This window comes from Myotis lucifugus, unplaced genomic scaffold (genome assembly GCF_000147115.1).
Source record: "Myotis lucifugus unplaced genomic scaffold, Myoluc2.0 scaffold_89, whole genome shotgun sequence".
Lineage (NCBI taxonomy): Eukaryota > Metazoa > Chordata > Mammalia > Chiroptera > Vespertilionidae > Myotis > Myotis lucifugus.
The window spans coordinates 4,213,622-4,225,707 of record NW_005871137.1 but is presented as its reverse complement, the minus strand read 5'-3'; the positions used below and the strand labels follow the sequence as shown (position 1 = coordinate 4,225,707).

The 12,086-nt window shown below is 43.5% G+C and overlaps 1 protein-coding gene across 1 annotated transcript in view; it reads left to right on the top strand.

The window, feature by feature from the left end:
- The first annotated feature begins 11,219 nt into the window (after positions 1 to 11,219).
- FMNL2 (formin like 2) overlaps positions 11,220 to 12,086 on the top strand; it is a 299,629-nt gene continuing 298,762 nt past the window's right edge. The window contains exon 1 of the mRNA XM_023756136.1: positions 11,220 to 11,815. Coding sequence (XP_023611904.1) covers positions 11,699 to 11,815 — 117 coding nt within the window. The 5' untranslated portion in view covers positions 11,220 to 11,698. The remainder of the gene's footprint in view (positions 11,816 to 12,086) is intronic.

The window sequence follows — 12,086 nt, the reverse complement described above, 5'->3', positions numbered from 1 at the left end:
TTTATAGTATAGTTTGAAATCAGGTAGTGTATTCATTCAATTTTTTTCTTCTTTCTCAAGATTCCTTTGGCTATTTGTAGGTACAGTAGCTGGAGATATAGCAGCCATCGTGTCATCATGATAGAGGGAGAGGCCACTAGAATTGCAGAGACAGTAACTGTGAAATTATTATATATCCCTGAACTATTGTTGTATGAGAAAATTAAACCATTTTTGTTTAGCCACTGTAGTTGAGTTTTATGTTATAAGAAACCATACCTGGTTTCAACTGATACTCATGTCATATCTGTAACAAAACACATGGAAGTCATCAAAGAAGACTACAATATTGCTTTGATTCTATCAGTGGTACTCTGGTGCCTAAGCTTGGCTGAGACTGGCCATGAAGGGAAGCCAAGAGAGGATGGAAATGTGAGTGGATGAGTGAAAGGGAATCAATAGAGCATCTGTTGCTAGGGAACTCCTGAGTGAAACCAGTTCAGAGTAGGAAGACCAATACATTGGTAAGGGTGCATGACCCAGAGGGAGGGCATAAATGTGTTCAAGAAGTGGCAAAATAAAGTGAGGAAGCAACATGTAGAGAGTAGATTAGCCTAGAGACCATGGTCGGCAAACTCTCGAGCCACATGCGGCTCTTTGGCCCCTTGAGTGTGGCTCTTCCACAAAATACCACGTGTGGGCCCGCATGTACAGTGCGATTGAAACTTCATGGCCCATGCACAGAAGTCAGTATTTTGTGGAAGAGCCGGTATCCCTAGGCCCTAGGGATTAAAGAAATGGGAAATTGAATCCCGACTGTCACTTCTTAGCCATATGACATGGTCCAACTATATAACCATGACTAACCTTAAGTATCTCTTCTATAATATGGGAAGAAAATTGTCTGCCTCCCAAGGTCACTGTAAAGATTAAAAGCAATAACCTATTTACAGCTCACAGTTCTTCCACCTTTGCTTCATTTCCTTTTTACATGTTCAAAGTCAAAGTAAGGTTAGCAAAGAGATCAAGACAACATGTTAGAAGGACAGACTGGAGGGAAGCTTGCATCTTAATGAGCTATGTTGCTAGAAGCTCTGTGAACTAGATAGAGGTCTCTTAAAGTCGGCAATCTGAAATGTCCTCTTGGAGTCACCCGGTCTCAAATGGGCTGCCACTGGGAAGCAAAAAGAGCTTCCAAACCTAAATGAATAAAGAAATCAAACTATTAATATTCTCAGGGAGCAATAGGGAATCATTGGCTTTCTTATATGCACCGCTTGTGATAACAATCTGAATGTTTAAGTACAGTAAATATTTGTTGAATTAAGAATACGTTAGAACACTAAACCCTTTTTAGTAGTCCCTATAACAGTATTTACCTGGCTTATAAAATCACTTTGGTATTTTCTTCCAGTTATAGTTGGAGGAAACTTTTCTAGCTTCCACCCAGGAGGAGGTAGAAGCTAATTAAAGAACATCTTGAGAGTTTGGGAACCAATTTGATATGATGTTTCATCACAACCAGAGTAAATTAAAATTACATTATTTTAGAAAGAAGCAAAAATCCAGAAGAGATTTAAGCAATTTAGCTCAGAGGGAATTAGGATTATATTAATTGAAGTTGGTATTATGGGCACATTTAGTTGAAAATTGCAAATATTTCCTTAGAGCAGGGAAGATTTCCTATGACTGAATTTCCTTCGAAGTTAGATTTATTCATGCCTGAATTCAACAAGCAATTAGTGAGACTCTTCCAGGTGCCAAGCACAGAACTGGAAGCACCTGGGATTTTTTTAAAAAAGTCTATAATTACAGTATCTGTTCTTCCAGTACAATGGGTTCCAAGTTCCGTAGGCATAAGAATCACTTGGGTAGCTTGTTAAAAATGCATACTTCTTGGGCTTACCATAGAAATTCTGATTCATGGGGACGGGACAAACATTTTCATTTTCATACAGCACTTCAGATGATTCAAGTGCAAATGGGCTGAGAATCACAGTGTGAAGCACGTTATTCTACAGCTAGACCTCATCAACTAGTTGGAAAAAGAAAAAAAATACACATTTCAGGAGGTCAAGGACACAGGATGGCAGATCGGGATGAAGGGTGCCAAGGCTGAGGCAGAAAATCCGAATATGCGGGTCTCGGGAACAGATGGAACTGACATTTTCTGGGAAGCTGTGGCCGTGGGAAACTGGAGCTAGACAAATTAACAGTCCCAATTAGAGCATATAATAAGCCACAAGTCAGGGCAAAGCAATGACGAAGACTAAGCAGAAGCCACGGGAACCAAGGGCAGTCAAGAATCGCAGATTTAAAAGAAAAGAGTAGAAGTAAAGAGACCCTGATTTGGGTGGTGATTCAGTCTTATCCAAAAGTTCCTTACAGGCTTCCCACTGGGAAAGAAAGCAGTTTCGGAGCGAGGTTTGCAAGCAGAGGCAGCGGAGTGGTGCAGAGAGGAAGGTAAAACACTAAAATGGAACCACAGAGCATGCTTCTCTGGCCTGAATGTAAACGCCTGTAAGTGTAGAAATGGCCATTTCACTGACTTGGCAACTCACCAGTAACCAAGGCAGGCTGATGAACGGGGGTGACAGAAAAAAGTGAGAAATAGCCACTTCTTTTACATATACTGGTCAGTCACCCCTGAGACACCGGGAACGCTGGGCTCTCGATGAATAATCTTCCGGAAGACAGATTTCAACCTTATGTATCAGTTTCTTCCTCGGCAAAACAGGAATATGAATAATGCCTAACTCATATGGTGGTAGTAAGTATTACGCATATTAGATGTAAAACAGCTTCCTGCCTGGCCCACCATTAGCACTCAAAGTAAATTTATTATTATTATTATTAATTCTGTATAGGGCTTTCTTTTTTTTTGTTGTTTTGTTTGCTTTTTTTTGTTTTGTTGTTAATCCTCACCCAAGGATATTTTTCCATTGATTTTTAGAGAGAGTGGAGGGGGAGGGGAGGGGGAGGACACACAGAGAGAAACATCAATATGAGACACACACACACACACACACACACACAAGACCTGACCCAGGGCCAGGGATGGAGCCTGCAATTGAGGTACATGCCCTTGACCAGGAATCGAACTCGCGACCCTTCAGTCTGCAGGTTGATGCTCTATCCACTGAGCCAAACCGTCCAGGACTATAGTGCTTTCTTTAGCACCTGTGCAATATAGACCACTATTTGCCATGCCTGGGATTTTTCTGACACTTTGTTAAAATTTTAGTCAGCTGTGGACTTAATTTTGGGATATTTTTCTATTAAAATGCCAAAAATTTTGTCCTATCCTGTCCTTTGAATATGGATGGGTCCCTCTCTTGCAGCTTTCGTAGCCCCATGCCTAGAGGTGCTCAGTAGCTGGCTTTTATTGAGCTCTTTCCATGTGTTTGGTCCAGTATTTTGTGATTTATATGAATAACTATGACTTTTCCTCGCAAAAACCACTTAAGTAAATACTACTATTGCCCTTAAATAACAAACAAGGAAACTGAGATTAAAATTTAAAAACTGTCTAACTTACCAGCTGCCTTGTTTGTGTAGGATTTTCAGGCAGACCTCACTATCTCCTATTTCTGCACCTCATTTTGCATCTTTTTCTCTCTCTCTCTGCTTATCAGTCACCACTGTCATCAACCACATTCGAACTTTAGAGAATACAGCTTCAGCCACCTAAGGTAGTGTAACCTGATACTTTTAGTCTAAAGTCCAAAAATCAGAGGGGAAGAGAGAAGGATCATTGCCAAGCCTGAGTTAGAATCCCACCCTTCAACAGGTCAACTGTGGCCAAGAGAGCTCAGAAAATATGGCTGATCCTTTGCTAATAAGCTGGAATGGAGGGAAGAACCATTCCTAGAAGAACTGGGGGCTCTTCCAAGGAGACGGTGTGTTGAATAGACAAAAAAATAGGTGTCCATGGCATCTGTCTGGGGCTATGCATTTCCCACACCCTCATTGCATTTTTCATATTTTAAACTCTTCACTTTAAAAAAAAATCTTCATTTTTAATCATTAAACAATTGAGGTTTTGGGGGGGCTTGCTTCTTTCTCATAGTTTTCAAGGCAATATTTTGAATTGTTTCTTTGATAATTTTAACCCACTACCTAAAACTGATAAAACAAAGCAATCAGGCAACGAGAACTGGAACTGAGAGAGGCCTGTCTGGCTCCTTTTGCAAGCACTTTTCTAGTAAAGTTGGATAAGGTTAGCAGAGTTCAGTTCTCTTGAGAGAGGGTGAGCTTTGCAGGTGTTGTAACTAGTGATTACAGAGGAGGCAAGGGGCTCGATCCTTTGAGGGGGATCTTTTGGTTCTACTAATTAGCTGCTCTCTCCCCTTCCTTCTACCGTTGGACTTTTCTTTGATCTTAATTGTGTATTGAAAACAATTGCAACTAGAATGATATAAAACACTAAACATGTTAGTAAAAGGCATTTGATAAGATGAAAGCGTCAGCATTCAGTAGCTCTGGACAGTTTTATTTCTTCTATGCAAGATGGAATGCTTGGCATCTATTCATTTTATTTTTGCGTATAAATGTGAGTTTAGGGCAAGAGGAAACCAGTATAACCTAAATTCCACCTCAAAATTTGGACACGTGACAAAACTGTTTCTAAATCAGTTGTGGACAATTTATACAATAGAACCAACGGTGCTTTGTCCTCCTCCAAAACCTAAAAAGCATAACAAATGCAAATATGAAGAACTGGTGACATTTCTTAAAACTTTAAAAATTAGTATAAGGGTATTTTAAATGAGAATAATTCCTCTGATTTTAAAAAACAGCTAGTTCAAGTTTTAGAGCAGCCTATATGTTATAATTATTCAATGGTTTTAAAATAACTTGGCATTGTTCCTTAAGTAGAGGCATTATTGCTTAATTGTAGATGAGTCATTTCCCCAGTCCTAAGCAATTAATCAGATTTCCTAAACTTGCCTAAAATAGGAACCGCCACCCGAGTTTTGTCAAACATACAGAGTCCTGGGCCCACCCCAGACCAATTGAATTCGAATTTCTAGATTAGGCCCATGGGGATCAGTATGTCCATTAAGCATCACAGGTGCATCTTATTAGCAGGTGTGGGAAATACTGTTTGTATTCCTCAGACATTAACATTAACTCTTTGAATTACTATTTTATTGAGTGACCAGAAGAGAGCTTTATCAAGGAAAGAACTGGGATATTAAGAAGCACTCATGGACTCACAGATGGACTACAAACCAAAGCATGTTCTATTTTATGGAAATACATCTTATTATCTGAAAGAAATACCATGTATTGATATATTTCCCTTTATGAATGCAGGGACAGCAGAATATTTTATTCCTTGAATAGAAAACCCAAGATTATATTCGTTACCGCCTTGAAAAAAGAGCATAAAGAGGAAAATATCTCTTATTGAACATCTCTCCATACAACAGGCATGATCCTCATGGTTAAGTAAGTTATTTCTCTGAGTATTTTTTTCTTTCAGTAATTCTTTATTGTTGATATTTCTCTGAATCTTAAGAATTCACTGGTGGTATGTTTTATTTCCATTTTATAGATGCAGAAACTGAGGTCACTCAGAGTGCAAACTAGAAAGGGGGGCAAATTCACCAAGTACACATTCTTACCATGATGCTAGACTTTAGAGTTTACATTGCAAGTCAAGAAATTCAAATTCACTAGACAGAATAATCATGTGTTTGGGAAAATTTCTTCTCTGGAGGCCAAAAAAAAAAGGGGGGGGGTAATTTTTCATATATTTGGGCTGACTTGGAGAGGGAAGAAAGAGCAGGAGATTTCAAATCTGATGGCCTCTTATAAAATGACTAGAGGCCTGGTGCATGACATTCGTGCACTGGCGGGGGTGGGGGTAGGGGTGGGGGAGGGGTGCGGTCCCTCAGCCCAGCCTGTGCCCTCTCGCAGTCGGAGACCCCTCAGGTGATGTCTGCCTGGCAGCTTAGAGGAAGCGGGCCTAAGCTGGCAGGCAGACATCCCCCCAGGGGTCCTTAGCGCTGCCACGGAGGCGGGAGAGGCTCCTGACACCACTACTGTGCTTGCCAGCAGTGAGCCTGGCTTCTGGCTGAGAGGTGCTTCCCCTGTAGGAGTGCACTGACCACCAGGGGCAGCTCCTGCATTGAGCGTCTGCCCCCCGGTGGTCAGTGCGCATCATAGCAACCAGTTGTTCCGACCTTTGGTCAATTTGCATATTAGCCTTTTATTGTATCGGATAAGCCACTTTTCTCCTTAAAAAATAATTCTACCAAAGGACAAATGAAAAAAAGTAAATAAAATTATAAATCTAGATGTGTAATATGTGATATATATAGAGAGAGTGCCCCCCAAAATGTATACACACTTAACAGCTGATAGCTCAATTGATGTTTCTTTCTTTTCAGATTTAACCCATTGGAATCAATAATTGTTCAAAGTGTGTACACTTTTTTGGGGGACACCATATATATATCTCTCTTTAAAAACAAATTTTTCCTCCAACTCATTTTCTTTCTTAGTCCCCCATGCTGTTTATTCTGGTTGAAGTGGTTGCAGCCAGAAACAAAAATGCCCCCCTTGGGATTTCTTGTTTAAAAAACCCTTTTTTTCAAAGGGTTTGTTTTCTTAGACTTGGAAGCTGTTGAAAGGGGCCAGATGGATAGCCTTGGAAGCTGTTTATCTGCAGAGGAGAGCAGGTGTAGATGGGGCATCCTGGGCTTCCCACGCAGCACAGCTTCCAACTCGTGCCCTCCTGGGTGACAGCTAATATTAAGTTGGGAAGTTAAGAGGACTCCCTGAAATAAAAGTGGACACTACAAGTCAGCAGCACATTCCTTTCCTGTCACTGTTGTTGTTGATATTACACGCTAAGACCCTCCCATCCAATACTCCTTAAAGTCTGATATTAAGGAGGATATTGGAGGATGCAGTGCAGTGCGGGATTGCAGGATGAAGGGCTAGTAGGTGAGAGAGTAGAGAGGATGGTGAAAAATTGTCTGAAGTTGCCTTTTCATACAATGCTATCTGCATTTTGTGATGTCTTTTCTTTGTAAGTATGTGGGAAAGACCAAACCATCCCTCAAACATTGGCCCTAGCCTTACCGAGTTGCTGAACCAAAAGCAGTATCCATCTTTTCCCAGATTTCTTGTTTTATGAGAAAAAAAATATATTATTTATGCCATTATTACTTGGGTTCTCCTTTATTTGTGGTAGAAACATTCATTCCTAACTGAATCAGGAGGAGAAAGGGAACTGGAAGAAGTTTGAATGAAACAGAAATTGAATAAACCACGTTTAAAATCAACAGCAGTGTCTAGCACAGCCGTGGGCAAACTACGGCCCACGGGATAGATCCGGCCCATTTGAAATGAATAAAACTAAAAAAAAAAAAGACCGTACCCTTTTAAGTAATGATGTTTACTTTGAATTTATATTAGTTCACACAAACACGCCATCCATGCTTTTGTTCCGGCCCTCCGGTCCAGTTTAAGAACCCATTGTGGCCCTCGAGTCAAAAAGTTTGCCCACCCCTGGTCTAGCACATAGTAAGTGCTCAATAAATATTTTAAAAAGAAATATGAATAGATATATGAATCTTGCAGGACTTTTGTGGATGTAAATTGACATGAAATAATCCCTCTAATATTCCAGCTACTATTTGCAATTTTGATTCAGGGCTATCAGGGATTCATGCACCAGGGAAGGGGGAGCGTCCCTCAGCCTGGCCTGCACCCTCTCGAAATCTGGGACTCCTTAGTCCCTCAGGGGATGTCGGACTGCTGGTTTTGGCTCAATCGCCGCAGGCCAGGCTGAGGGACCCCACCGGTGCACAAATCCATGCACTGGGCCTCTAGTATGCATATAAGATCTTTGGTTAATCTCTTCCTGCCCTCCCCACTGCCCCTTTCCCTCTGAGATTCATCAGTCTGTTCCATGTTTCCATGCCTGTGGTTTCTGCTCCTACATTGAGCGTCTTTCCCCTGGTGGTCAGTGCATGTCATAGCTATCAGCCAATTGGCCAGTTGGCAGGTCACTTAGGCTTTTATACATATAGATACACACAAAGAGAATCTTCTTAGGGTTACAGCATTGCCTTTTAAAACAAATGTTTTTATTGATTTTAGAGAGAGAAGAAGGGAGAGGGAATAAGAAACTTTGATCAGCTGCCTCCTGTACACCCCCTATTGGGGATCGAGCCTGCAGTCCAGGAATGTGCTCTGACCCAGAATTGAAACCGGCAACCTTTTGGTGCATGGGACAGGCTCAACCAACTGAGCCACATTGGTTAGAGCTACCAGTGCCTTTTATTTTGTTTTATTATTTATTTATTTTTTTTAAGAAGTGAAGGGAGAGGGAGAGAGAGAGAGAGAGAAAAAAAAAAACATCAATGATGAGAGACTCATTGATCAGCTGCCTCCTGCCAGCCCCACACCAGGGATTGAGCCCACAACCCAGGCATGTGCCCTTACTGGGAATCGAACTGTGACCTCCTGGTTCATAGGTTGATGCTCAACCACTGAGCCATGCCAGTCAGTCGCTAGTGCCTTTTATAGAAGTTCAGGGAATTTAGCTACAGAGCACTTCCTTATATTTAAAACCTGAGAAGATACCAATGAAACTTAGGTGATTTTGTAGAAGAATTTATTATGAATTATGGCAAAGCTTCTTCGAAAGCAATTATACCACTGGGGGAGGGGGGGGCGATTTCTGATCCAGCCATCCCTAGCATAGCTTGCAAATGCCTGGCACATCCTATATAATAAAAGGCTAATATGCAAATCGAACGAACAGCGGAATGACTGTTCGCTATGACGTGCACTGACCACCAGGGGGCAGACGCTCAATGCAAGAGCTGTCCCCTTGTGATCAGTGCGCTCCCACAGGGGAAGTACCGCTCAGCTAGAAGCCCTGAGTCGGGCACACAGCTGGCGAGCACAGTGGCAGTGGTGGGAGTCTCTCCCACCTCCATGGCAGCGCTAAGGATGTCCGACTCATGGTCTAAGGGAGCGGGCCTAAGCCAGCAGTCAGACATCCCCCGAGGGTTCCTGGGCTGCAAGAGGAAGATAAAGTTCTAACATTTCAGTTTCCTTGGAAGATGAGTAGATAGTTTCAATAATTTTTTGTCCATATTTTGTGACATCAATGATAACAAATCATATGTATTAGTTATCAGAAAATGAAATGTGTATTTACAAATAATTGCCTGATTTTAATTTTGTGATGAGGAAGGAAGAGGGCTACAATTAAAGTAATAGAAATGTCTTCTCCTTCCTCTCTCTCAACCCTCCCCAAAACAAAAAATTTCCTGAGATTTTTAAAAATAGAAATCCTTATAGAAACTGTATAACATAATGGAGTGTTTTGTTCATTTTTCATTTAATAATAGTCATAAATAATAACCAAATATTAGAGTTCTTTTGATTCATGGATTTGCACACTTTGTCCTTGGCTTTTCTCAAAGTGTGAGATTATGAGAGAGACTAGCTGTGACAAGACTTAAGAGGAGAAAAAGATCCTGATTACTGGTAGAAATATAGCTAAGGAGAGCCATAAATGTAATAGAAAAGAATATCTTAACTGAAGAAAATAATCCTAGCTTTTCCATGCACATGAGCAACTCCGTGGGTGGGCTGATTTTGTGAGTCAATCAGACCCAAAGTATAGGTCTAGAGATTACAAAGAAAATACATTTGTAGGTCAGAAATATCTCACTTGGTCTGAATTAACAGCTTTTCTTTCTCGCTCATTTTCACTAATTGGTGTGTGTGTGTGTGTGTGTGTGTGTGTGTGTGTTTCTTTCTTTGATTAGTAATGCACTTACCATTAATTTTGATACAATGTAATTTTAGAAATACATATTGCATTTACTCAGATTTTTGAGTTGACTTTATTTATACTCTCTCCCTTCTTTAAAAAGGCTAGAGGTTTGTTTCATAGGCTTTTGGTAAAAGTCACTTGTTAATGCAACCATTAGTTATTGAAAATCTACTGTGCTCAAGGCACCTTGAACTTTCTAAAGCTGAATAAAATGTGGCCCTTGATGCTTGAGTCTTGGTATGTTATCTTGCCAAGAAGCAGCTGATTTTTAACGAGATGATAACAACCCTGGTTGCATACCAGAATCACGTGCGAAGCTTGTTAAAAATACACCTGCCCAAGATCCAGCTCTCAGCTTAGGGAAATTCTGGTAATAGGTAGGGCCCGAGGTGTGTGCAATTTTAACAAGCTCCCAAAGTGAATCTAATACACAAACCAGGATTAGGAACCAACTTTAATTAAGAAAGGACTAGCTGCAGTAGTTCAGCCACAAGTCAACAAGTGAATGTCCTTGAAATCTACAATATAGCAGCTGGCTGAAGTCATTTAAAAGGCTGTTTTTCTCTATTTCCACTGGTTCAGAGTGGGTAGTTCCAGGCTGAAAAGCACGCCAGAGGAATGGGTGGGCCCAATCTTTTCTGTAAAACCCCTGGAACAAGACTGTTATGGAGAAATAAGATTGCTACAGCCAAAGATCATCTCCAAAGCCGCCCCACTCTGTCCTTATTTGCATCTCACACGAAATGTTCTTATTTGTGTAAATTTTCTCCTTCAGTAGATGGTGAAGTATTCCGGGGCGGGAGCAGTCCTCTTTCTTTCCCCGACTAAGGAGCACAGTCACCCATACAGAATAGGCACTGACAGGTGTTGTTTTGAACTGAATTGAATCCTCATCCGACTCCTGGGGTCTGACCATCTACGTATGCATCTATTCATAGTGGACATTTATAAATATCCATAAAAGTATACGTTTGCTTAAAAAACATTTCAATCACACAAAAGAATATGTAACATACATAAGAAAGAAAGAACAATAACAACAAGCACGCTGGACTCACATCCCAGTTGATGAAACAGGAAGTTGCCAATACCTTTGAGGTTCCCTAGACCCTTTTGAACAATAACAGGCTTCTGAAACTTAAATCAGAATGCGCGTATTCAGTCATTGATGGATTGGATCATCCGTTCATTTGTCAAATGTGTCAGAATCGATGATGACCACGTGGTTATTTCTACTGTCGGAGTGAGCTGGGTCCAAAGTGACATGAACTCTCTCTAGAGGCGTACAGATTGCCTTTGCTGCCAGCAGTCCTAACGCCGCGGGGTCCTCCGGAGCCCGCGTGGTTTCGGCGTGCGGACACTTTGGGCCGAAACTACGCGTCCCGGCAGTCCGCGGGGCGAGTGGGCGGAGCCGGGCCGGGGGCGGGGGCCGGGCGAGAGGGGGCATTGTGTCGGCAGCGCCGAGCCGCATTTGTCTGCTCGAGGTGCTGGCGGAGTGAGCGTTGTGTCCGGCGGCCGGCCGCGAGCTGGAAGTGTCATCGGTGGCCGCGGCCCCGGGAGGAGACCGAGTCGGAGGAACCTCGCGCCCGCTGTCCACGACCACCGGCAGGGAGCGGCGTGCCAGCGGAGCAACATGCAGATAGGCGCCCGGCGCCCTGACGACCCCTCCAGAGGAAAAGAGTCCGGGGCGGCGCTGGGGCGGCGGGGAGCATGAAGGAGGCCGGGGGGCGGCTCAGCTCCGAGCGCTGCTAGGAGCGCTGCGCGCTGCACAGTCGCCAGGGCGCAGCGGAGGGCGGGGAGCCGGGCGGGTCGCGCCAGCGAGCGGGAGCCGGTCGCCGGGAGCTGTTCTGATTTTGGACGCGGACGCTAGGGGCCCGGAGCAGCCCCCGACCCCGGCGTGCAGCCAACATGGGCAACGCGGGGAGTATGGATTCGCAGCAGACCGATTTCAGGGCGCACAACGTGCCTTTGAAGCTGCCGATGCCGGAGCCAGGTGAACTGGAGGAACGATTTGCCATCGTGCTGGTGAGTGCGCGGCAGCGACGGTCGGGGCGGCGCAGCTGACCCCCACCCCCTCCCCTTCTCCCCGCTCGGGGGAACAAGCCTCCCTGTTCCCAAGGGGAGGGCGCCCACCTTTCCCCATTTGTGGCCTCCCCCCGCCTCCTCCCTCTCCGTCCCTTTCCACACCCGCGCGGCTCAGCCCCTCTTAGGGGTCCCGGGATGGGGCTGGGGGCTCGGTGGCGGGCTGCCTGGCCAGCTCCGAACCCCATTTGTCTGGGGGGAAGAAGGCACCTCG